Raw genomic sequence first — 26,369 nt, forward strand, 5'->3', positions numbered from 1 at the left:
GAGCAGTGACATGCGCTTGGGTCTCATTTGTTGACGATTAATGCAAAGTAAAAAAAGAATACATTAGGAATGTAAGAATATACTGTATGGCGCCTTTGATCGAACACTGCCGTTGACCATAATTGTCTGCACGTTGACGTCCCTGCATTACTTTTAATTACGGCTCCCTTGAAGCGTTCCTTTCAACTCTTACTGTTACAGCCAAACTTAGTCAAAGTCAGTGTCACAATATTCATATGCACGAGCCGAAATGAAAAAGATGAACACAGAGATGATGATGATGATGACGATGATGACGTGGTTATAGGGACGGCTCAATGTCACTTTTCTGTGTCTCATACAATATCACTATCACAAAGTGTCAATGAAACAATATCAGTCTGATACAGTCTTTGCCCTTCTTTTAAAGAACTTGGCTGAAGCATAAGACATTTGTGCTGATGGATTTTCAGCCGATTCAAAAATATAATGCTCCAACATTTATAGCACTGAATCTTGTGATACTGGTGGCAGACATCTCTATTTACAGCATGTTGCCTGTGTTTAGTGGAGCATTTAATTCATATTCAGGGTTTACTTTACTTTTTATCCAATCATGGACAAGACATATTAAATAAAATATCATTGCCGCTGTATCTCCCTCCCTGTCTCCCACGCTGTTGAACATGTTTTCCTTCCATTGTGAAACTGAGTGTGCCGCTCACAGCGGCTGGCCAGCGATCCATTCTTCCTGAACAGAGTGATGGAAAACAATCAGCAGACTATACATTTTGCTCGGGCACAGCGGGTCACCAGAGCTCATCCTGGACACCTGGACTTACATCCTGGGCTACGGCGCTGAGGTAAAGTGCCAGAGGAGCGGCCTGGAGGGAAACTAGCTGATAGGAAGTGAGACGCCAAGTCGGGGGGTATGGAGCTGGCATGAAGCACGCCGTCTGTGTTTTCACTTAGCAGCAATAATCAGTAAACAATGAATCATCAGCGAGGGCTGCGATCAGGGCGACTGGAAGGTATTCTGCTCCACAACACAGTGGCTTGTCCTGCAGGGAGAGGAAGCCTGAGTATCCTTCACTGAGAGTGTGGTGCTGGTGTGTCTATTCAATTAGGAGCAGCAACACAAGCAGCTATGTAGCACATTGGCTGTGAGAGAGCACTTAGTGGACCTTGCGCTAGACTGTCCACACACATCAGAGCATTGACAAAACAAAGCCTTTGCTCCTGCAACACACACACACACACACACACACACATAACCATGCACGTCCACATGTATATCATCACACCGAGAGGCACACACTCGCACTCTTCACGCCTCATTTGAAAAGCAAATTGAGCGCATCTTCTAGGGCAAGTCACGGACTAAATCCTGGAAAACGTTGCTCCTTTCTCACTTGCAGTACCGCACATGTTCACACGTCATACATGAGAGCTTTCATATGGTAAATATATCTCCATTCTATTTAACTCCCCTTCTATCTCTACCGCTCGGTCCTGCAATTTCCAACACCAGAAAAATGTCTTAAATAGGTCTCAGAGAAGTAGGACGCTACTCATTTGGGTCAGCTCTGGCCGGCCAAAACCCATCATTTTGGGACAGAACAAACACCGACACAAAGGCACGGGGAACGGCCAAGGAGAGCGGCCAGGTCAAGCAGGGAATGTCGAGCGGTAATGACAAAGCAGTTTACAGAGAAAATAGAGCTACAACTGTGCTATTTGCAGCAGCTCAAGCCAAAAACCTCACCACGTCATGAAACCCAGAACTTTTCAGTGTAACGACATTTGTAAATTGCACTTTATATGCGCTAATAAACTGACTACCTGCATTCAACTGCTGAGTATGAGCTCTGGTGCCCATAAAGTGTGATGGCAGCTCTGTTTCAGTTTATTGGGGAAAGAATTAAACATCGTTATGGAGAGGAAAACCTGAGAAAATACTTATTTCCAGTGTGTTTCTCGATGTTTCCGTCTCGCAAAACCAAAAACAGCTTAATTTTTATATTTCATACTGAGATAAACTAATTTATATGGGCATACGCTCTGGATTTTGTTTTGTGTTCACCAATGAAAGGGTTGTTCAAGAGGTGAGAGTGCTGAAGGTCTGGATGAGAGAGAAAGAGGCAGTGCTGTTTTAAAGGCTTCTCGACCTCCAAAGTCCCTGCTGTCAATCAGCGCCTGCTGTCTGTCCCCTGGGGCCACGCTTTGCTCCAACCCGAGGGGGTGGGGGGGGGAACCACCGCAGGGAAAAAAAAAGAATACAACCAAACAGATGCAGAGAGTTGCAGGTCAATGTGAGATGGTGTATATGCGTTTGTGTTTTGTTTTTTTTGCATGCCTGCAAAGTCCTAGGACTGCTCATGTGTCTGCTCCATATGCATTTGTGTACAGTGTACGAGTTTATCTGAGGGGCTGCATCTGTGTCTGTGTGTGCATGCATGCATGCGTGTGCATGTGCGTGTGCGTGTGAGTGTGTGCGTTCTCATGTGTGTGGCACAGATTTGTGAGGCAGCCAGCACCTGAGGGAGGGGAGTTCTGCCTGCATATCGATGAGCCAGCAACTCTGCCTCTTTGCCCCCAAGCCCTGCACAAACACCACAACCAGCTCAGGGCCAGTCCTTTTCAAAAACCTCCCATAACATCTAATGCAGCTGACCCCCACACACACACACACACACCTATGACTGCAGCAAAAGAAACACATCGACAAGAAAACTCACCCTCTTAACATTTTTGAGAAACAACAAAACAAGACTAATGAAGAGCAAGGTTCAGAAACCCTGTTGTGAGGTGTGTACAGGTCAAACGTTGATAGCTGCGTCAGCCACATCCACAGTGTGACATCATACCGGAGTGACACACTGTAGCCTGCCAATAAATTCAATGAAGAAGACAAACGCAGTAAAGTAAACACTGATGCAATAAAAAAAAAAGACACACAGATGACCTTAAATCCTCTCTCTGTCATAATAACGATTTATTTAAAAACGGTACATTTTTCCCCTTACATTGTAGCTAGCATCGAGAAGTGATAATTCTCTTTTCAGTGCATCTTTTGCAGCCCCATTTTTTTGCACCCTTGAGTGCTGCAAAAAAAAATAAAATAAGGGGAAGTACAGATTGGTACCTTTTGTCAATTCATACAAATTATAAGTGATAGGGCTGTCACATTTTATTTGAAATTAGGTCTATTAAACTCTCTGTGCCTTAAAACCATGGTTCTCAAACTGTGGTACGTGTACCACCAGTGGTACCCGAGCTTCCTCTGGTGGTACTTGGAGGAAAATCAGGAATACTGTTCTACTGTATATACCAGCGTATGTGATCGGAGTGGAGCTGAGGAATGCAGAGTGTGTAGAAAATGAGAAAAATAACAAAATAAATGAATCAAATTGAAATTAATAATTACTCATCTTATCTCTGGCTCCATCTTAATTAATCTAATTTCCCTATACAAGTGAAGTATTACATGAGGAAGAGAAGGATGATGAGAAAGCAAATTATATTAATGCTCACTTTGCTTGGCTTATTTACACTGCTGTATTTTAACGTTGGTGATAATGGTGTTACTTCAAGAGCTCAATATTTTCTCAGGTGGCACTTGGGATAAAAAGTTTGAGAACCGCTGTCTTAGACGGAAATGTCAAAATAGAGATAGGTGCTCAGAAGAGAAAATTCTACTGTGAGAGATAAGTGGAACACACACACACACACGTCACCAAGACGTGGAAAAGATAAGCAAATAATGAAGACCTCAGTGTTTATATACTGTAGATCAGAGTGGATTACAGTCAGAAGAGTGAGGGATAACTGTACGGCATGAGTGCTTTCACCTTGTCACCAACACAGTCATGGATATGAAAGTGAAACTACACTGAGGGGACGGAAGGCGCTGCCAGTAAACCACATTAGCATCAAATGCAAATAAGAAGGGGGGCTAATGGCTGGACAGGTGCAGACTGGGCCTCTAAATGACACACACACACATACACACACAAATTAGATGGATGAATTAAACATGGGTGGGCTCGGCTTGGGGGGCTGGCAGGACTGACATAAAGTCAATGACATACATTATTCACTAGCACACGTTAGCCCAGCCAAGACAACACATGACCTCTCACCCCAGGAAGTGCATCTAAACATAACTAGCAAAACAATGATGGGGTTCCCCACAAGCACAGGAGACAACACAAACAAGTCATATATTGGTTTGGAAAATGCAAGAAACTTTAAAACACAACAAGTGCCAAATTGTGTATATATATATATATATATATATATATATATATATATATATATATATGTATACATATACATATATATATATATATATTATCTTCTGGTGATCTGTTAAGATCCAGGAGACAGAGGCAGCTGAGAGCTTTCTGGTAAACAAGTGCTTACTACCCCACATGAAGCGGAGACATTCCACCGGTTTACAGAACAGGAAGCTGTCCGCCATGACATCATCCTCCCCGGGAGGAGCACTTCCTGCCCGACATTCTTCACTCAAGACACACACACACTCGCCAGGAAATGGTCTCTATCAACACACACACACACTTCTGTGGAAATAACCAACATCGATGTGGATACACAAGCACAGACACGCATGCAAGGAAATGGGCCACATCAACAGCGGGCTGCACGGAGTGTGTGCAAACACAAACACACTTAAAAACAGCAATAAACCTGAAATAACACTCTGTGCATGTAAATTTGACCCCACTACCACCTCAATACCCCCCCCCTTCACTGTGAGAATCACTGTGGGGATCATGGGATATGCAGGTCTACCCAGTGGATCCTTATCTCTGGTCACAGAGAGTTTCTCTCCCTGCCTCGGGGACACCCTGCGGCAAGCCTGAGGGAACTGGACGGGCAGGAAAGGGACAAAGGACACAGGTGGTATTAGGACACATGGGGCCGGAGGGACAGTTATACCCCCAAAGCGAGCAGGACTGAGAGATTTGTCCACAATTACATGGATGTAAATGAACAACAACAGTGCTGTGGGGAGACAGATTTAAGAGGGGGCAATGCAGAGAGATCGCAAAAGGTGCACATGGGTGAGAGGGAAATGTGTTTGTGATTTGAGGCCCATCCAGGCACATGATAGACTGACTGGCAGTGGCTGCATATGATTAACCCCACGCTAACCAGGAGTGATGGAGAGAGATGGAAGCGGAGGTGGGGGGTTAAGGGCTCCCCTCATATTATCCTGCCTCTGTAAGAGGCTAAAGTGGACCACACATGTTTCCCCGGGGAGGACATAGAGCGGCGCACAGCAGCCTCACCTTTCAGCTGCTTCCCCTGCCCAGTGTCAAGCACACACACAACATGTCATGACAAGCTCTCTCTGAAGTTCCATGAACTCACAACCTTGGAGATTAAATGCAGAAAATGTGGCATGAGCTGTCTTCATCTCCAGCTCGAGCTGATTCAGATCAGATGGGCTTTGAAAGTCATCGAAGACTTGTGTACAGCTCTTGTGTAACTGGACGCAGCCTCGGCCGTAATAGTCCCAAGCTAAAACAGCCACGGGGACATAATGTGGAGGACGCTTCTGTCAACTTGAGTCAAAATCTGAAGCGTCACATCACAAAGTGAGCTCTCGTCACCACGGTCTCGGCAAATGTGGCGTGACTAAAATCTGATTTGCATTCTTTGTTAAACAGGAGACGAGCGCTACAGAGAGGGAGATTCTCTCAGGGAGCGAGTACAGTACCCAGAGCGCCGCCGATCCACACTGTACCAGATTTGTTCTCCTAACAATCAAATAAGTTTCTCATTAGCTGACTTTATTTTTCCTCATTCCTGCGGTTTTGCTGCAGTGGCCTGTTTCTCCTGTCTTAACGAGAGAGAGCTAATTAGGCAATCAGACCCATTACTCTTCCAGAAGAGTTAGAGCTAGCCCAGCTAATTAGGGCTGTAAAATCTAATCATCTCTGTGAAACAGCAGAGGGCTAACGAGCCCTTATTTAACGAACTAAATAACTTCAAGGGTGGAAAGGGGCTGCTGATGGTATTTCTTTATGAATTTGAAGGAGGGGAAACTCATAGTAATTGAGTCAGTTTCACCCTCACAGTTGTTTGTTTATGAATCTCTGATTATTACAACTGCCAAGAATATATTGGAACTAAATGAGCAAAGGCATAAACCCTCCTCTCCTCTTCCTCTTTAAATCAAGCTACCAACAACCCCCCATCACTCTCCTCTCACCTGACCTATTTTCCTGTCCAGAAAGAGTGCTCGCTGGAGAGGAAAGTGGAGATATTGCTGTTGTTTTTCCTCCCTCTGTTCTAATTTGTTGTTCGTTAATGCTGCCCTCACACCTGAGCCACTGGGCGTCGGGGGAATACCGCCAGCGAGCGGCCACAACACATGCTCAGTGTGGGAAAGCTGTTCACGACACAGATCGGCCCGCATCAACAAGGTGGCTCTGGCCAAAGTGTGGCAAACTGCGGGGGAAAGTTTCCCCCGATTTGCAGGCAGGGTGGGACAGGACGAGGAGCGACACAGGGCGCAGATGAGAAATTCAACAAGTATACACACAGGGAAACAAAAATCAGAAATACAGCACAGAGTGATGGGCAGGCGTGTTGTCTGAGGCCATGTGGCGGGGTGCAGCTGTCTCAGGGAGCGCTGAGGTGAGGCCTTCCGCTTCACTGGAGCGGAACAAGGGTGGCGCCCACACACACAAACTAGACACACACGCACACATACATACACAGGTAAAGAGTATTTGACAGAGCAGCAGTGAGAAGAGGACAGCTGTGTTCATCAGATAGCACAGGTCACTGCCTCATTAACACTCACACAACGACACATGGATGTGACAAATTCAGAACCAGGCATGAAACCTCAATCACCGACAGTGCAAGTTATTTCTATTCAAGTGCCAACGCGCACGTCGCAGAGAGGGTGACACACTTCAGCGTGCATGCGTGCATGCGTGCATGCGTGCGTGCTCCTTCCTGTCTTGATCAGAGAAGCTTTAACTCTGCACGCTTCAGCTCACGCACAAGTATAAACAAATAATCTCCCTCACACTGTCCGTCCACATGTGTGCCACACACATGCACAGAGCGCAGGCCGCACTGTAAATCTACAGAGCACTTCTGTTTTTCTTCCCCCCCGACCGGCGATAAATCACGCGAGCCGCAGCATCAGTCAGTGGTAGTTTATGATGGAGGGGGAAAGGTGTGTGCTCAAAGATAAAGTGTGTACAGTACCACACCCAACCTACACAAAGATTTAAACAAAGACACACACACATATACTGGGCTGTAGCCCTGAACGCTCACCAGCTAAGTCATCAGTGCAACCACACAAACACTGTATAACCACACTTGAAGCCCAGTTCAAAAGCTCCATGATTGATCCTCCAAATAACACAGATACCACTGGAATATGATTTACCGCAGTTCCACACATTTTACTTGCACATTTGATTAAGGCCACTAAATATTTAAACAACCTTTTGGCCTGCTGTATTATTAGGCCTGCAGGTTTCATTTTCTTCTCTGACTTTTAAATCTATAATGTGCTTCTTCATCATCTCCCGCCTGCGCGTTCCCACGACAAACAAGGGGTGGAGTTTGCTTACCTGTCGATGATGACGGGGTCTGACGGGGTCTCGTTCCTGTTGCCACAACTCTTCTTATCGCAGCATCGACTGCAGAGAGGCGAGAACAGAGGAGGAGGAGGGGGTCAGAGACAAAGCACTTAGTTGTTGCCATGATGTCAACGACAGACAGGGCAAGATAAGGTACCATTCAGAATGGCTGAGGAAGTCAGATGCGCACATACAGGAAAGAGAAAGTGGAGTTAAAGGGCGTGAGACTCTTGAGGAGCTTAAGCACAAGCGCAGATTGGATTTCTGTTGGGCTTGTCAAGTTAAGACCGAGGCTCTGGCGCTACAGCAGGTGAGATCAGTGAGGAGGTGTTAAAGCAAAGTTTGGAAGGGAAGAGCAAAAACAATGAGCTACAACGGGGCTGGATACAAACTTGCATTAGCCTCCGGGGCTCAGGTTAGCTCCATTTCTGTCAGACATCACACATCCAGACATCTTATGTTCTCTATTTTTCCTCTCTGCCTGTCCCCTCCCTCTATCCTGCCTCTCTCTCTCTCTCTCTCTCTCAGAAGTGGGTCACAGAGTGGTCCCACTGGACCTGGGGAGCAGTGCATGCTGGGTAGAAGGGGGATGCATACTGATGTGACGAGTCCTTTCTGAATCATTTGACTGCAGCACAATTTAACAATGTGTTGTGAGATATCGCCCGTCTCACTCACCACAGAGTATCGCTGTGTTTACCTTTTCTTCTGTGTCTGTGTGTGTGTCTGTGTGTGTGTGTGTGTGTGTGAGAGTACCTCTGTGTGACTGACAATATGTGTGCACCTACTGTATGTGTGGAGATAAAGAGAGAGAGAAGGGGAGATTGACCCCCCACCCCACCACCACCACCACCACCACCACTACTTTCTTGAGTCCCTCAGGACAGGAGGCTTGGAGAGCCAGATCAGATTTCTGATCTTGACCGTTTCCTGCAGCATATGAAAACAAGTGGTCTAAATTGCCTTGTGTGATAACCAGGAAGTGGCTACACTTTAGCCACTGGCCATTTTTCTACACGGACCCCTCTGTGTATTTCCGAGATAGCCGGTTTGTCAGGGAAAATCACAAGCTCTGTGATGCATTTACTGATGCTTTATATTGATTCTAAATGCTTACTACTTTTCAGCGAGCGTGTGTGTGAGAGAATGTGTGTGTGTCTGTATTTTATGTGTAATTCGAGTCCCACTCTGCACATAACTCACTGTCAGGCCACAGCAAACTGCATGTATTACACAGACTAAGGAGGATGGGTTTGAGTAATGAGCTTTTCCTTGTCCTAATTAGCTGAACATGAGAAGGATGCACACACACACACACACACACATATATATACACACACAAAAATAGGCCAGGGCCCATCTCCCCAACCCACTTTGAGGAAAATTATAAGATTTCTATTGTAATTTAGCCGCGTTCCTCTCGTCTTTGCCCCCTCTTTATGCCAACAAAGACACCTTGCATGTGAGAAAAACATTCATCTTCATCTGGACTGAAGCAATGAGTTGTATCTGAGCGTGTTGTTTCTTACCTGCACATGATCTCGTGGGTCAACAGAACCCGACACATCTCTGGGTTTTTATCCTGGCCCTCGTAGACAATCGGCTGAGGGAGGAAGAAAACAACAGAAGATTGAAATGAAAATGATTTACACTTTTTATATGGCACGCTAAAAAAGAAAAAAAAAAAGAAGGCACACATGATGCAGGCGCAAATGGGAAACAGAAGAAGAAGAGCATGTGTGTGTGTGTGTACATGCGTGCATGTGTGTATGTTTGTCTTTCATCTGGGAGCAGTGTTGTCAATCTGGCAAAAGTGTGTATCGTGGGAATCCAGTCCTCCTGAACAGGAACGCTCTGTTCCGACAGAGACAGTAACAGAGAAATTATTTGTGTGTTTGTGCATGTGTGTGTGTGTGTGTGTGTGCACAAGTGTTTATACGTGGTATACACTGAGCAGTTGGACTGCCAGACTGGAGTATAGTGCACCATCTGGTCCATACAGCACAGCGTCCAAAAATCTAGTCTGGTTACCCCTCCAACCCCACTCAACATGCTCTCCAGGGCTGTGATCACCCTGCACACACACACACACGTACGTGCACAGAGATAAACATGCAACCACACACTCACACATCCATGTGCACACACAAACATCTCCTTTCAGTCTAAGGCAAACTCTCTCTCGGGCCTAATGGCACTAGAGGCAGAATTGGCAAAACAAAAGACTTGATATCAAAACAGCGTTGAGGGGGCTTGTTCTCTTTCGTTATCTAACTCATCCTAGCGGAGTATTCCCTCAGTGTGCGCTACCCCACGTGTGCTGCTCTGTATTGCTTTTGTGTGATTGAATTGGCCATATCACACTGTGGGATAGTTTGTTCTGTTTCACATTGAGGAAATGAGGGTCAAGGTCCTCAAAGAGTGAGCTGGCATGCATCACTGTCTCTGCCCAAACACGAACACAACTGCCTCTGCACCTTACCAAGATATTCACACACACACATGCACACACACCATCCCCACAAACTGGCTGCTGTGCAGAGGCAGACTATGAGGACACATGTCCTCTACTTTTCTGGGCCTCTGTAAATGTATTCCACAGGTAAGACAGGTCGTTTATCAAGGCGGCTGTGCTGTGCTGAAGTTGAGGGTCTCAGACACAGGCATGCAGCAGGGTGAGGGGGGGTGGGTGGGATGGAGGAGAACGAGGGGGGGCAAATTCAGACTAACACAAGGAATGGACTGAGCCAGAGTTACATTCTGTGACGCTTCCCTTCAACGCAAACGCCTCTCACCTGTTTAGTCATGGAGTCAATGAGGCGGACGTATAGGTCCTGCTCTGTCCTGATCCCTGCAGACACAAAGGGAAGAGCAATGGTTAAAATTTCAGGCATCACATCTGTGGAGGGGGTATTCCACATCAGCCGGTTGATTTGCTGTGACTTCCCCTGTGAGACACTTGAGGAAAACCCAATGAGTGTAAACTGTTACTAATGACTCTGCTGTATCTGCTGCAGGCTGACAGTTTACTTGGAACTGGAAAATCAAATGTAAATGTCTTTAACCTGCTGTTGTTTTTTAAAATCTCTTTTAAAAGTAAAGTAATTGTGAAAATGTTCCACAGCACACAAATAAAATAGACAAATGTATAATATAATTATTCAATAAAAGACGCAAAACGTTAAAAATCAGAATTCGAAGCATTTTTATATATACGTTTATATACGACCCTCCCTAGGGTCGTATATAAACTTACTTATAATAACAAATAATGATAATCGTAAATAAGATCAGTGTATTACGCAGATGAGCTTTCATGAAAACAATTAAATAAATAAATCAAACCCAACAGCGATCTGACCTCGGAAAAAACATTAGTTTCCTGAGTTTCCTCGCTTTTCTTTGGCGTACATCATCATTCAAGCGCTGCTTTTGTTGCAAGATGCAGAAGTTGCTGTTCCATAAAAAAAAAAAAAGGACATCCAAACTCACCGTTACTGTAGAGGAGCTGGAGTCTATAATGGATCCCATTGTTGGTCTTTTCCCCCGTCATTTCCTATGAAAATCAAAGCAAACATGCAGAGGCGGTGAGAGCCAGCGAGCCATCTCCTCCTGGGACGTTCACTGATATTTTCACATGTCTAATGTGTTGTAGGAAGACGAGAATTACCTCCATTCGCAGCCAGAAGTACGGGCAAAAAACATCTACATGCCAACTTAAAAAACACGTATATCTATATCTATATCTATATATATACACATGATAATTAACTAAATGCAAAAGAATATTCGAAATTGAAAATATTTATAATGTGGGACATTATCAAGCCATAAAATAAGATATATTTACATTTTTCATTTTTATTACTGTTTATAATTATCGATTGCTATATATAATAAATTACTGCGTGACATTATAAGTGATAGTAAACAAACCGACACTGGGCTAAATGCTGATGAATAAAACAAGCTGATCAATATTACATTTGAAATGAAAACACTAATATTGATGGACGTTCATATAATTTAAATAAAACACATGCAGGGTTAGAAAATATGAAACAATTTTAGTATAGAGTAGAGAGACACGTTGTTGTTTTCTTTATGAACTTGATGTTGTAAATTAGTCCAAATGTGATTTTAGAGGTTTTGTAATTGCAGAGAGAAGCAGAAATAATTAGAGGTCTGTAAGTCTTTCAGGAAACCACATGTAAAAAATCACATCAGGACCAGTGAGAACCCTGCTGAGTGTGTCTGGCCACTGTTAACACACGTCTGCTCATTTATCACTGTGACTGTAACAGGCCATAATACTGTGTCACTCACACCACACACACACTCACAAGTTATACCAAATGAGATTGATTTCCTCCTGATTTTAATATTGTAAACCATCACAATATTATTATTTGCACAAACTCACCTTTTCCTTCTCTACAAAGTCCACAAATGTGGTTCGCTCTATCTCCACCGGCTGACCCTGTCTGTCGTACAAAGCCAGTACGAAGTGGAAGAAGTTGGACTTGCGGAGGTTGGAGGGCGGCTGCTTCTCGAAGTGTGCCCGAGCAAGACCCACTCCGCTGCGGACACAAGCACAAGCCGGCGGCGCCCAAAATGACAGTCAGTCACCAATAATAATAATAAAAACAATTAGAATAAATATGAATCAATTCAATAGAAATGTAAACATGAGATAAATCAGCTTTAAAAATGAGTCGGTCCTGTGAAAAACCCGCAGCTTGAATTAAAATATTTTAAAGCAGAAAATGCACATTACGCATAATAAAACTAATTAGTTAAAATACATAGCAAAAAATGGCTCGACGTGTTAAATATGCCATTTTAAATTAACATATTTGTGTCAGTTTGTATAGGCCTCGCATATTTAAGTGGCTGTTTTCAGTTTTAAACCTGAACAGCTTAATTTAAGTTCATTCAAATAATTGTTTCGTTTTTATTTTGATAAAAAAAAAGTGAATTTAACATATACAATACTGCATATTTTTGCAGCTAGAAATAGGGAAAAGGGAGCAGCGAAGAGAGCAGGAAAATAAACTCTCAAAAAAAGTTAAGCTCACACTTAACTTCAAATAAATAAATTAATTAAGTGAGTGTGTTATGTGCTGTAAACCCACTTAGAGTCAAACATGCACATGCTGTATGTTTTAAATCACTCTGAACTTTAGAGCTAAAAAAAGTTAAAAAAGTAAAAAAGCCAGCAGGAACAGAGGTTATCCAACAACTGCGTCCTCTGGGAGCGCGTGTTGCCCCAAGTGATGCTGCGGCCGCTCCGTCTTTAACGCCGCACATCTTTATCTCGGTCTCCACCAGCGCCGGTGCGCAAGAGCGCCGCGGCCGCTTCAGGCTCACCTCTGGGCGGCTGTGTTGGCGTCCAGCACCCCGGCGCCCTGCATCCATGTCCGAACCGCGTTCATCCCGGCCACCATGGGCTCTTCTTTCATACTACTCCCACTCCTCTGGATGCTCTCGTGGATGCCAAACATCAAAACGCACCTTTACACTGTCGCCCTCTCTCTCACACTCTCTCTCACTCACTCACTCACTCCCTCCCTCTCTCTCTATCCTCCTTTTTTCTGCCTCCCCTCCGCTTGCGTGTGTTTGATCGCGCTGTCAGAGGAGCAAAGTGGTGTGGTCTGTTATTACACTTGGCGTCGAGTTGCGCGTGTGTTTCTGAAAGTAAACAAAAGATGCGACATGTGGAAGGAAAAGTGGGATCTGTCAGCATCCAGGGTTCGCTGCACCTCTGCGACTCCACAGGAAAAACACCGAGGAGAAGGAGGAGGTGAGAGGCAGCAGCAGCAGCAGCAGCAGCAGCGGCGGCGGCGGCAGCGGCGGCTATGAAGATGATCAACGTGAGCGCGATGAAAGGGGAAGCGCAGGATGAGAGGCTGCACTGAGTTGGCGACGGTCCCCGGATCAAGGTGCCGCAGCAGCAGCAGCAGCAGCTGACAGAGAAATGTCACTTTGTGCAACAAACAGTCCACAGCGAGGAGAAGGAGATGAAGAACACGCTTCGCCCTCTTTCTTCACAAAGTCCTCTCCTCTGTTCATCAGACGAATGAAAGGGAAGATTACGCGCAATTAAGGGAAGAAAAAAAAAGGCAGTCCCGGTCTTGAAGTGCGTCTCCGCTGCTGCTCATCAGCTCCAGCTCCGGTGATTTGCGCTCTCTCCTTCCCTGAGGAATCACTTTGGACCATCGCTGTGATGCCAAACACGAGAGAACTACTAGGTGATGGAGGCGGGGTCTATAAGTCAGAGCAGGAACGCCCCCCACTCTTCTCCAAACACAGTTAATAACGCGGACAATCAGCTGTCCACCAACCCGACCAGCACGCTGCCTGCCTGCCTGCCTGCTGTCCCCGCCTCGTCCCACGCAGTGTCCCGCCCCAGCCACTTAGCCAGAAGCTGTGCGCTGCGTGTATGTGTGTGTGCATGTGTGTGCGTGTGTGTGTGTGTCTGTGTGTGTTTAGAGATGGCAATTAATGTTGTCACGACAATCAAACATCAACTCAGGGGAGAAGATTAGTAAAAAAAAATCCACGCAGTTTAACCGCAGAGACTGAAGAGCAGAGTGTTGAAACATTTCCCCGGCGTCACTTGAGCTGCAGATGAAAGTGTCTGCAAAACAAGAGCAAACAAACAGCATCTGATCAATGCTTTCAACAAAAGAAATCAGATAGAACGTATTTAGTTTCTTTATAAAGAGACATAAACGAGGATCTGCAGCACTTGTGTGTGTTTACTTCGGAAATCATCACACGATTATCCACAGTTGAGTTTTCCACGGTATTTCTACATCACCTCAAACTTGACGCAGCACAACAGTGACTTCATTTTAACATAAAGGGGAATTTAAATGTTATATTTTTCTCCTGAGAGAGAGCGAGAGAACCAGAGAGAGAGAGAGAGAGAGAGAAGTGAATCAGCTGTGGAGCTGCAGTCCAAGTGAGAACCATCTCTGGCAGATTATGAGCTTAAGTAAAGTTTCCGCTCACCAAAAATCCTGGCAGCAGCCGCGCGCTACGTTTTTTTTTTTTTAATTCTGTTACAGCCCGATGGTTTGAAATTTGCTCTGATTAGATGCATTACATAAATCTGGTGCTGAATCCAACATAAACATGAGGATTAAATCTAAACTGTGCGCGCTCTCTCTCTATCCGGCTGTCCAACAATATGCACTCACTCCAGAATAACTGCACAGTGACACGAAAACACAAACAAACAAACAAACAAACAAACATAGACATGTTTCAGTCCATCCTGTTTTAAAGTGAGTGAGGATGTTGCAGCTCTGCACGCGCTCATGGTTTCCCTTCATCATTACCTACAGAGTCATTTCTGAATCGTCAAATTGAATTGTCTGGGGCCATCTGTTTGTTTGATTCTAATGAAATGGAGAGAACGCGAGGGTCGTTTTGATATCAGGAGGGGCATCTCTGAAAATTAAGATTTCTATCAAGAATTGTTGGATTGGGGGAGTTCTGCGCGTCGCTAATTGCTCACATCACACGTTAGTTGAAACTGCACGCTTTAATTTGCGCTAATATTATTATATTGTTTCGTCTAAAACGGTGTTTGTTTTTTATTCGAACAACGGCGCGTGGCCATAAAAAGACGATATCACGATAAAAAAGAAAGTCTCACATCAGTCTTTATAATTATTACGGTGGATAATCAGATAATTAAATATTTGATTGAGCTCCTGAGTGAATTGTAGTTTTAAACTTGTTAATAGACAGAAAATGACAAAACAGTCAAAAACATTATTTAAAAGTTGTTTGCACACTTTATAAATAGTATATATCTTACATATTGATGACAATGATATATAGTGTTATTATTGAATAAACAATAAGATCATCATCAAAACGCACCTTTACACACATATATAAACAGTTGAAAATGCCATAAACGGTCAAGGTTAACCCCCAATCTTCTCATTATTGTTTGTTTATTTATGTCTTCTGCTGTGGAAGGAAAAAAGTAAGCAGCACCCACGTTTAAGTGCACGACACAATAAATAGTACAATTAAAAAATCATACACACACACACACACACACACACGGTCAGAGCTATCCTTCAGCACATTTGTTTGATTGTGGTCCGGGTCTCTCTCGCCATGATCTGGCTGCCTTGGTCGGCATGCGGGCCAGCGCGGACACTCCGGGCCCGTGGGGACGTCCACGTGTATTAATATCGCCGCGCGCGAGCGCCGAGTCTCAGTGTTAGTCCAAATATCACCGCTCCGGTATCCAAAAACAGGAGATGTCAGCTGGGACCCGGTGATCCAGCCATGTTAATACTGTGACTCACTAACACCATGGCAGCCACACATAAAGGTTTGCAAAGTATCTCGTGGCCATTACACGCAGGCTATGGATGCGTGGGACATGTAAACGATGTAAAGGTGCGCGTGTCTCAGGTGTTACTGATATTGTGAGGACCTGAATGTGTTAACGCAGTCACGTTATGGGGACTTGTTTCCTTATGGGGACATTATTTGCATTTTAAGGTGAATCCGTGTTATTTGGTTAGGGTGAGGTTGAGGTTATAGTTAGGGTTCGGGGTAGACCAGTAGTTATGTTAAGGTAATGGAGTCACTAAATGGAGACTAAACACACTCTCTGTGTGTACTTTTGATTAAATATGACTTCTTTAGGACTTTTTCTGGCATGAACATTGACCTTGTCAGGACCAGTAGTCCTTGTCTCCACAAGGACTACTGGTCCTGACAAGGTCATTGGGACCAAAACCTGGTCCCAATGAGGCACCACCACATTTCTGAGGAAGTGGTTAAGTTTAGGACTAAGATTTAAAATGTGGTTACGGTTGGGGTAAGGGGCATGGAAACGCATGAATTCTATGAGAGTCCTCACACAGAGAGCTGTGTAAAAATAAGTGTGTGCCTGGGAAGTACTCGTTTTTGTTGCCTCTTTAGGACACTGATTTCTTTGGCCCTCATGGGGACAAAGGCCACGTTCAAGTTAGCATTAAGCGCTTAGAGATTAAAGAGATATGGATGAATGTCACACAGCATGAGAGAAAACAAAGACATAATTACAATGTATTACTCAATACAGCTAGACACATTACAGCTGATTAATTCCACAAAAGCAATCACAGCACAAAGAGAAGTTAAGGTTAAGGTTAGTTATAGTTAAGGTAGGGATAAGATGAATGCAAGTTAAATAAATGTCCTAACAAGAAAAGCCATGAAAACCTGTGTGTGTGTGTGTGTTATATACGACTTATGCTCAAGTGTCCACATATGGGGAGGCTATTAAAAATCCGCTGTGTTATAACTCTAATAGACATTTTGAAGTAACTGATCAGAAAAGGCGGTGGGGGCGCCGCACACCGTCTGCCACACAACCAGCAGATGTTCCTGTAAATCAAGAGGTTGAGCTGATGATAATAATGGCCCGATTGAATTGAAGACTCGTAAAAATGACTAGTTGTAAAGAAAAAAAAAATCAGGCATATGCTTATGAGAATGGGCCTTATGTCTAACAATATGCTCCCCAGTCAACATAAAAGGAGATAAATATAGATGTTAACTATTTAAATGTGTAGACACGTTGTCAACATGGTTTCCTTGATACCTATATTAAAAAATAAATAATGAGTGTTTATAGTGAGGCAAAAATACAGGAATAAAGGACTTGATTTATAGATGAAATCAAAGGCAAACAATGGCAAGTGTATATTTCTCCTTATAAAACGTATGAGCACAATACAAATGTTGTTTTTTAACTTTCTGTTCAGCAAATCAGTTTCACTGTCTAGTGATGACCTCCCTCACTTCAGATGGACCCGACAACGAAACGCCACACTCACAATGTTGGTGCGATGACACCCTCTAGTGGCTGCAAAGAGAGAATGCACCCATTGAATACAGTTTTCCACTCAAGTTGGTTTTATTCTCAAATGTAGCACATGCATAGTAAGTAGCACGCTGATAAATGCCATCTGTCCAAATCACTGTGTCTGCGCCCATTAATTCACACGGTCAACAAACTTGGACAAGGTCAACGAGGCCGTAAATTCATGACAACAAGTTGGAAATGTCATTGGTCTTATCTGAAGGTAAACTGTTAGAACAAATCACAGGGATTCACTTCACTCTTAACCCTCCAGCAAACAACAAGCATCAGATGCACTCCATGGACCTTGGATTATTTGAAATAGTAATTCAATTCCGGTAATTCCATAAGGGGATTTCACCAGAGCCTGAGCAAAAACCCCACTATTGTTGTTCTTAGTTCTTGTGGATGAAGAGTTCTGTGAAGTTAGTGATTGGTGTTAATTGTTTGTTGAGGTCCAAGTAAAGTGCCCTCTATGGCCTTTTCTGACCAAATTAAATGTTGTGATTAACCATTGTACTGTTTCTGAAATCTATAAAATATCTATTGGCATTGTAGGCTGACTATTGAAGTGGCCCCAGTTTAAATGAAGCAGTGTCACCATACTTGCAGCTCTTTGGAACATTTCCATTTCAATTAATACTAAAATGTTTTATCTTTTTTTACTGGATCAAGTTGTTATAGTAAAGCATATTATTGATAAATGACCAAAGCTGCTCACATTATATTTTTCTTTTAAATGTACAAATATGTCTGTGACTATCTGTAAAAATCAGATTAACCTTATTTTTAAACTACATTAGTCACATTTGGCCATGCCTTGTCAAGGTTTGTAGATCTCTTCTGACCACATTTTATTTAGTTAACTTGAAATATTAAAACAAACCAACAAAAACCCATACAATCTCAGTTTTCTTTTTTCCATTCAGCTTCTCAATAAAAAGAGCTCAGTGTGTTTGAAGATGTCATCATTGGAAGTGGCCATTAACTCCACTCAAACCTAATGTTTGCATAAAACAATGAGCCAAGGTCATGACTGATTCATCTACAGTATTAGCACATTTATATGACTCGCAATGTTCAGTGAATCATTTACATACATCACTGTTTTACACACATCATTTACATACATCACTGTCCCCAACAGAAACATGTTCTCCTTTTACATGCGGTGCCAAGAGATCATGTCAGTGTATCATCCAGGTTAACACATACACACACATATGCAGAGCTAAACAAAAAATAGAAAAAATATATTTTCCAATATAAACATTTCAAACAAAGAGACCAAACACAGAGTGTTAGTATTTTATAGTTTTCTTTGCCATATAATCATAAATTGGTTTTAGGCAAAAAGCTGTTTGATGTTCTGAATTTTGTGCTCTGGGATGATTGACTTGTATTAGATAAAGTTAGACAAACACATTTAATACACAATATTAAACCAAGACTCAGAATATGACAATAAAGCTAAACACTCCTTTATCTGTGGAGCATTTTGGGGTGGGGAGGGATTTTCTTTTATTTATATGACAATTTACTGTATAGACAACATTATTAGTTCAAACTTTAATAGCATCCCAATTAACCTGACATGTTTTACTAAAGACATATTTAATATCAGAGCTCAACATACAGATTATCATGAATGAGATGTAATGTAACACACTTTATTGTAATTACTGTAGAAGACATTGTTCTTCAGTTTGACCTTGCATGAGGGAAAATGCAAAGACGGAAGTAGGAACATTTTTCAAAAAAGTGTCAAATGCCCTGTATAAAATACAGCATATGACCAAAAAATTAAAGGTCAGATGTTTTAGGTTTAAAATGTGATATTTGGTCCTTGAAAGTGCTCACATCACTTCCCCTCTTCCTCTTTATGTGACAGTGAAGGGAAGAGAAGGTTAACCACAATCTCCTGACCAGCTGACAAAGCATATGATCCAATACTGGGAAGAGTAGTGTTTCTACTCTGCTGTGGCTGCAGAAATGTTTATTTGGGCTCTTCTTAGAAGTGACATGAAATTTTAGTCAGTGACTTGATCTGTGTCAACACTTTGTGGACAACCACACTGGAATTTCAAGCTGTGTGGATCTGCATTTTCAAACCATGAAGAGCAAAAAGGACACTATCCACCACAATCGGTAACTGTTTCCACCGTTTCCACAGGATGTGACAAAAAAATGCTTTTTGTGAGAATCTCTTATTAGAAATAAAATATTGATCACAAAAGGAAATTTCTCATCTTGTGTCCATGGAAAACCACAAATCACCAAATGAGTCCCTGAAGAATATGATCACCAATATGGTAACAGAAGACATGACAAAACAATATAGATAATGTGATTTTCTTTTTCAAGCATATAGGACTCTAACCAGACTATGTTCCATTGATACAAGCAATCTCACCCCACCAAAAATAACACTGATTTTTCTAGAGTTTGGGTTTATAATATAATAGTAAACAAATAATACTAATACAAATAATACTACTGTTATATACCTAGTCAAAAATAACAGCTACATTAATGATGTCAGTCATCATCTACTGCTTTATCCTCCACCAGAGGGTCGCAGGGGGTGCTGTGCCAATCTCAGCTACAACGGGTAATAGGCCCTTGTTCCAACCGGGGCTCGAACCCCGGCGAGAGTGCTAACCACTACACCACCTTACATAATAAGTAGAGAAAGCCTACAGAGTAAATACACTGCAAACAATCTCTCACATTTTTACACATTGCACACCACCATAGTCTATTCATTTCTTCTTTGGGCCACAACCTACATCCTCCAAAACAAAACAAAAATCAATGGCAGTTCTTATATTTTTAGGTTCTGATCAAGTAAGTACTATACTTTGTCTCCCAACTCCTGATAACACCACAGCTGTGACGATTGACCAAACATCCACATCCCATGAGGTCATTAGTCAAAAACTCTAAAACTAACAATTCATTTTGTTAGGAAATGGGAACTTACTGTAAGCAGAAAAGGTCACTGGTACTGAGGGTGAAAACAATGATTAGTGTGAACAATAGAAAACACAGTATTCTGACAACTATTAATATACTGTAAGACTTTATGATTCCTCCTCAGAGGGATGTTTGAAAGTGTATTGAGGAACTCTGTCTGGTAGCTCAGTTTTCATGTTACACAACATTTAAGGAGCTTTAACAGTTAATACAATTTCCCCCATTAACTTAAGCTAAGGCTTTACAGAAAGGTCTGTCACTGATCCTAAACTGTTCTTCACCCCTTATCATTGTTATTATTATAAGTTATTATAAGGATGTACAACAGATGCAGAGATTGAGGGAAACAAACACATGACTCTGAGTCTGAGGCTGTGAGTGCTAAGAATTGTTATACAATGAAGTGTAGAAGGGACACTTTCAGCAAAAGCCACACTCTCACTTGACAACTAAGGGAAAAGCCACAAAACTCAGAGACAGAGCCAATGACATTTAAACTCATGGTTTGATGGTGAAAGTGAAACAGTGATTGAGGTCTATGTTCTCTCCACACATGGCAGTCAACTAAAGGCAGCTGTACGAAGTGGAGGTCTTCAGAAACACACTTCAAATTTGATTTCTTCCACAAAAACAATGACGCTGCTGAAAATGTGACTTTATTTGTTTATCTTTCTTATGATCAATAAGTTACATAATACACAGACCACAAGAAAACAATGTTGGATGATAAAAAAAAGCATATGTATAAATAAATAGAAAATTATAGATGTGCAAAGTTTGGATTATCACTCCACTGTTCCTCTGATATTTTTGTTTGCTGATGTCTGACCCTTTTTTTTTTTGTTAATCTGTAACGGAAAACAAGGGAAAAGGAAGTTAGATTATTTGAAGAGCACACTTCAAAAAATAGGCCTGATGCTATAAGAACTGTTCTCTGTACCAAGACCAAAGAACAAAACACACCACAGTGAACAGTAGTAGAAAGAATTTGTTAAAAACAGGAAGCTGAAACAGATGTACAATAATGCAGAGAAGGGCAGCTATCACACGAGTGGCAACAGAGCAGAACATGCAAAGCACAAAGTGTGGGAAAAAGGTAGGAGGTAAAAAGGTGAAAGTTCCGCGTTGAACCACTGGGAGGCACCAACCTGAAGTGGCTCCATTCGCTCCACTGTGAGTTACACAGAGCATCCTGAGCTCGGACACAAACCATCTTGGCCCTGTGCTTCACTTTAAACTGACACATGTCTGTGGAGTAGACGTTCTGAGAAACAAAACAAATCACATGCCCGTCATTCATCTAAACTATTCACCCTTTCAAGTGACATTCTTTGACAAGTTCAGCTACAAGCTGAGGGACTTCCTGTCATTTGATGGAAACATAATAATCCATTCAAGTTCTTTTATTATAACATTTAAATCACAGTGAGTAACTTCCGCTTACCTTTGCAGCTTTTGAGTGAGTGCACGGGTTGACACACCTTCTGCATCCCCTCTCGAGCTGTGCAATCTGGAACGTGAGTGGGAAGTACGAGTAGGGACTGCTCCAGGAGCTCGGGTAACTCCACTCTACCACTGTTTTGTTGACTTTATTGATCGTCACCTTGTCAGGTTTCACTATCAAAGTGTTAAAGCAGAGAACAGGACGAAATAAAAACAATGGTCTGAATTCAAATGCGCTGCCCGGCCACTCCAATATGTTATTGAACTGCCTTTGACTTCATTACACAACACAATCAGTGTCACATTTATTTCAGTCCACAGTTGCATTCATTTTCTGATAAAAACGTGTGGTGGTGCATGTGGCTAGCACTTTTGCCTCACACCAAAGAAGGTTGCTGGTTCGTGTCCCGGTCCGGGCATTTCGGTGTGGACTGTGTGAGTTTTCACCAACATGTCCAAAACATGCAGAGGTTATTTGGACACTCTATATATGAGTGAATAGTTGTTCACGATACATTTGGTAGATAATGGATGGATATTGGACGTGAGAGTTGGTCTGTTGTGTAAACTTTTCTCAAACACGTCGTAAAGATGTGGGATGTGTTTTGACCTCAAACCCAAAATGTGTCCAGACCCTAACCCCTGCTAATCTGAGTGTAAAAATGATGACTCATGCTCCCTGAACCTGTCTTTTACAATTTGAGCTTGGAATTCCCCCTGAAAAACCGTAAGGTGTCATGTCCTGTTCTGTCCTTTAAGTTATGTTATTTGTTTTTCTGTTCATTCAATGGTTCCTCTTTTATTTTGGTACTCATGTCTTATCTCATTTCAGATCCACTTCCTGTCGGGTTTCCCTCCTCTGTGATTACTGGCCCCGCTGTAATGTGTTTCACCTGTGTCTCATTGTCTCCAGAGTATTTAGTCTCTGTCTTCTGCTCCTTTGGTGCCAGATTGTTGTTGTCCTTGTGTGAGAGTTTCCAGCATTATATTCTATATTCCCTAGTGACTGCTTTGACTGTTATTGTTTTTGACTTCTCTTTTGCCTGCCGATTTGGATACTGTTTTGGACTGGTCTCTGTGTACCGACGCCTGCCCGAATCAAGATCCTGAACTGTTGCTGTGTCCGGATTCTGCTTTGTGAGTTCTCCAATGCCTGTGAGATGTCAGATGACCTCATATTACAAGCACTTAATGTTGCTGAACCTAGACCTGACCAAGTTAAGCAACCCAAGACCAGAACTCTGCCCCCACAGGCTTGTACAGTAGGAACTAAAAAGTCTCACCGATATCCGACAGATAGAACTGCTTCGAGTAGTTCTCCACCAGGAAGTGCTCAGTCCTCACGTAAACGTTGACATAGATCTGCTGGCTCTCCTCAGCATAAGGGCAGTGCTGTTCATCCACGCAGGAGATACTGTTTCCACTATAATCCACCACACAGCTAAAGGAACTCTGATCTGAGGAGCATGTCCAGTGCCCGTCAGTGGCGTCCAGAGAACAATGACTGTCGCTGTCCAGAAGATTTACAGTTTTAGATTTTATTATTTATTTTTATATTTTCTTAAGCAATTACTGATGACAAAAATGAAGACATTTACACCTGCATGATGCAAAATTGTAATACATGATTTGAAGTGTGGGTGTCACACAACAGTCTCAGCTCTGTCAGGTGTGGGCAGAGAGGTGGGGACAAATGAGGCGTGTATGTCTTTATTACTAAATCATTAAACACTAAATAAAAGAAGATGTTAGTAATGTTCACAACACCTATTCATTTAAATACAGTCCATATTAAAATGACTAAAAACTTGACTGCTATTACACTTGTACATTTAGATGATCCTCAATATATCCAACAATGATTTAAACTTCAAGCACACAGTTCATTTTATTTGGTGTCCTGCTATTACGTGTGGCAACAAGTCTTGTTTAACAATAAAAACAAAAACTCTAGACACTAGAAACAAACACTAGACTCTCGTGAGAACAGGTGAATGCCATGTCCTGCACCACTGGAAACAATACTTTGTTTAGAAATAAGCTAAACGCTGGTACACAAATGCCGGTACTCCAAATAGTAACATTAAGAAGTGTCGGTATTGCATCACAGACAGTGCCGGCCCACTAAAAACATTTCGAGAGATTTGTGAACTGTGAAAAAATGGCATGTAATGTAACTTACCGCCTAGCTTCAATAAATGCTACTTTGCTTTTACGATTTCTGTCCCAGGTCCAAGAGCAGTGGAACTCTCCATTGTAATTCCGAGCTGAACACTTTAAATAATCGTCTAATGAAAATATAGTCACACAAACACACAGAGACAGACAAAAAGAGAAACAATTAGGCAACAGAAAACTTAAAAATGTACCAATTCATTTCATTTGTTTTTAATACGATTACCTTCATCAGTTTTCACAACAATCTTCTTCCTCATAGTTTCATCCTCTTGGATCAGGACCACAGTGTAGTTGATGAGTGATCCGTCCTTTCTGTGGCAGCTGTAGTTGCCCCCTCCTAAGCTTTCCTCCAGCTGCACCAAGTAGGTGTTTCCTCTCTGTTCTTCCTCAACCCCATTGTTCTTCCAAAAAATATCCTGACTTTTGATGTCTCTCCTTAGTCCATCCTCTGGTGACCCCAAGCAGCTCAAGGGTTGCGTCCCCAGAGAGCCATTCACCTCCACAACCAGAACTAGGACACACCCACAAGTACATTAGCAAAGCACTTGTGTAATAATGTTTAATCTCGGAGTACTTTATTCTCAGAGAGGTCAAACATACCGTTCGGGAGCAGAGTCCAGTAGCTTATGGGATTTAGGCTGCAGATTTGTAGAAACGCGGACAGGATGATGCTCCGAGTGAGTGCCTTCATCTGAGCGAGGGATCAGAGGTGGAGAGTTGAGGACAGATGTGTGAACAATGTGTGAAGAAGGGAAATCCAATTTAAGAAAGAACAGACAAAAAAGGAGAAGCGATTAATTAGCAAACTCAGTTCAGATCTGACCCTCAAATGCAACACAACACTGCTGCTGAAGACAATTAACCAAATACAATTAAAATAAAAGTCTACAGCTTCCAGAATGACGTCATGTTTAAAATATAACACATACCTCCAGGATGTTATCCTGGAAACATAATCAGCTAAGTATGAACCTGCTGATTTGCAATAAGCCATTTAGTTCATAATGTTTGGGAAGAGCCACAATCATTCATAGTTTATTAATCACATAACTTGTTTAAAACCTGCATCTACAACAACAAAAATAATAATAATAATAACAGTAGTAGTGGTGGTTGTACTTTAAAATCACATGTTTACACAGTGCTTTGGAAAAAAAGAAAGATAAAAAAAAAGAGGATAAATGGTCCTTTGTATGTAAATATTATTAATTATCCATTTAGGAGTAAAATATGACTTTACCTTGGCATCGGCGTCCTGAAGTGATGATGGCAGCTCTTCAGTGCGGGACACTTTTATACTAGTGACAGCACTGAGACATTTCCTCACATCCACATCTGAGCTTGAAGAGAAAATTCCAGAGGAAATTCGCTTTCGAGCAAGAGGTTGACATGAACAGAGGCAGGTATTCACCTCCTGCTTCCTCTCACTTCATCATCAGCATCTCCTCAGTTTCCCCCCCGACGTTATTCGACCTTTACGTTCTTCAAGTTGCCGCGTGCTGTTTGTTTACTTTCATGGGAAGTTTCCCCTTTCACTTTCAGGACGCCACACATTGTGAAGATGTAATTGCAACCATGTCCATGCACCTGTTTTAATTTCAGTCAGCCTTCAGACATGAGCTGTCCTCCTCACTACACGCTGATTTCAGTGTTTACATTTTCAAAATCCTCCAAAGGTATTTTATTCTTTGACGTCCGTAAAAACAAAAATACGTAACATTTTTACACCTGTAGCAAAGCGGAAGCAGCAGTCTGCTGAATGCGCAAAAGAACCTGAGTTTGTGCGTGAGCGCCATGGGCGTCAGGAGCATTTGTGGGGGCTACTGGCAGGGGGTGTAGGACTCCCCCATAATATTTAGTATTTTTATTTAATAGATACCATTCTGGGGTATCTGGTGTAGGTTGACTTTAGTTACATTTCTTTGTCAGATAAACACTGTTAAACAGTCTCCAAACACAAGACAATGAATGAGAGAGCTGAGGAATATGATGTCATCACTTTCATGAAGTAGTATTGGCCGTCTATACAGAGACATGGGTCGACGTTCTGAGATTCAAAAAATACTGTTTCCTGTCCCCTAAAATGCAGTTTGCATGTGGATTGGCCCAGAGACAGATTCATGAAGTCCTCATTCAACTAGTCCATCTGCATCGGCCTGTTTTTTAAACCCATTTATCACCAACAGTGCATTTTATTTATGCCTTTAAAATAGTAATGACTTTAAGTAAGTGACTACAATGCACTCAAAATAATAAATATTGATTTG

The 26,369-nt window shown here is 42.4% G+C and overlaps 2 protein-coding genes across 6 annotated transcripts in view; both read right to left on the reverse strand.

Annotated features, from left to right (window-relative positions):
• ebf1a (EBF transcription factor 1a) overlaps positions 1-14,045 on the reverse strand; it is a 53,095-nt gene extending 39,050 nt beyond the window's left edge. For 2 of the 4 annotated variants that reach the window (XM_044040006.1, XM_044040005.1), the window contains exons 1-6: positions 12,990-14,043; positions 12,043-12,199; positions 11,112-11,175; positions 10,415-10,470; positions 9,149-9,222; positions 7,611-7,679 (exon numbers count right to left, since the gene is read on the reverse strand). In XM_044040006.1, coding sequence (XP_043895941.1) covers positions 7,611-7,679; positions 9,149-9,222; positions 10,415-10,470; positions 11,112-11,175; positions 12,043-12,199; positions 12,990-13,123 — 554 coding nt within the window. In that variant the 5' untranslated portion in view covers positions 13,124-14,043. Of the gene's footprint in view, positions 1-7,610; positions 7,680-9,148; positions 9,223-10,414; positions 10,471-11,111; positions 11,176-12,042; positions 12,200-12,989 lie in introns of all 4 variants that reach the window. The other 2 variants (XM_044040004.1, XM_044040007.1) reach the window with 2 other exon arrangements.
• A 7,092-nt stretch (positions 14,046-21,137) lies between these two features.
• Positions 21,138-25,698, reverse strand: il12ba (interleukin 12Ba). Of its 2 annotated transcripts, XM_044040009.1 has the most exons (8): positions 25,343-25,698; positions 24,703-24,793; positions 24,326-24,613; positions 24,107-24,212; positions 23,208-23,434; positions 21,926-22,098; positions 21,630-21,745; positions 21,138-21,329 (listed from the first exon to the last, which is right to left on the reverse strand). In XM_044040009.1, the coding sequence occupies exons 2-8, from the start codon at positions 24,791-24,793 to the stop codon at positions 21,242-21,244; spliced, it is 1,089 nt and encodes a 362-aa protein (XP_043895944.1). In that variant the 5' UTR covers positions 25,343-25,698; the 3' UTR covers positions 21,138-21,241. The 2 variants fall into 2 exon arrangements, with proteins under 2 accessions (XP_043895944.1, XP_043895943.1); XM_044040008.1 differs by lacking the exon at positions 21,138-21,329 and having other exon boundaries at positions 21,385-21,745.
• Positions 25,699-26,369: the final 671 nt, after the last annotated feature.

Source organism: Solea senegalensis, linkage group LG12 (assembly GCF_019176455.1).
Source record: "Solea senegalensis isolate Sse05_10M linkage group LG12, IFAPA_SoseM_1, whole genome shotgun sequence".
NCBI lineage: Eukaryota > Metazoa > Chordata > Actinopteri > Pleuronectiformes > Soleidae > Solea > Solea senegalensis.

What these genes read in the sequence shown, in the direction of transcription:
- il12ba (XM_044040008.1), bottom strand. Translation starts at nt 24,793, where the DNA reads ATGAAGGCACTCACTCGGAGCATCATCCTGTCCGCGTTTCTACAAATC. An exon ending in GCATTTATTGAAGCTAGGCG is followed by an intron (nt 23,435 to 24,106) that starts GTAAGTTACATT and finishes TCTTCTGGACAG; the next exon opens with CGACAGTCATTGTTCTCTGG. An exon ending in GTTCTATCTGTCGGATATCG is followed by an intron (nt 22,099 to 23,207) that starts GTGAGACTTTTT and finishes ACACTTTGATAG; the next exon opens with TGAAACCTGACAAGGTGACG.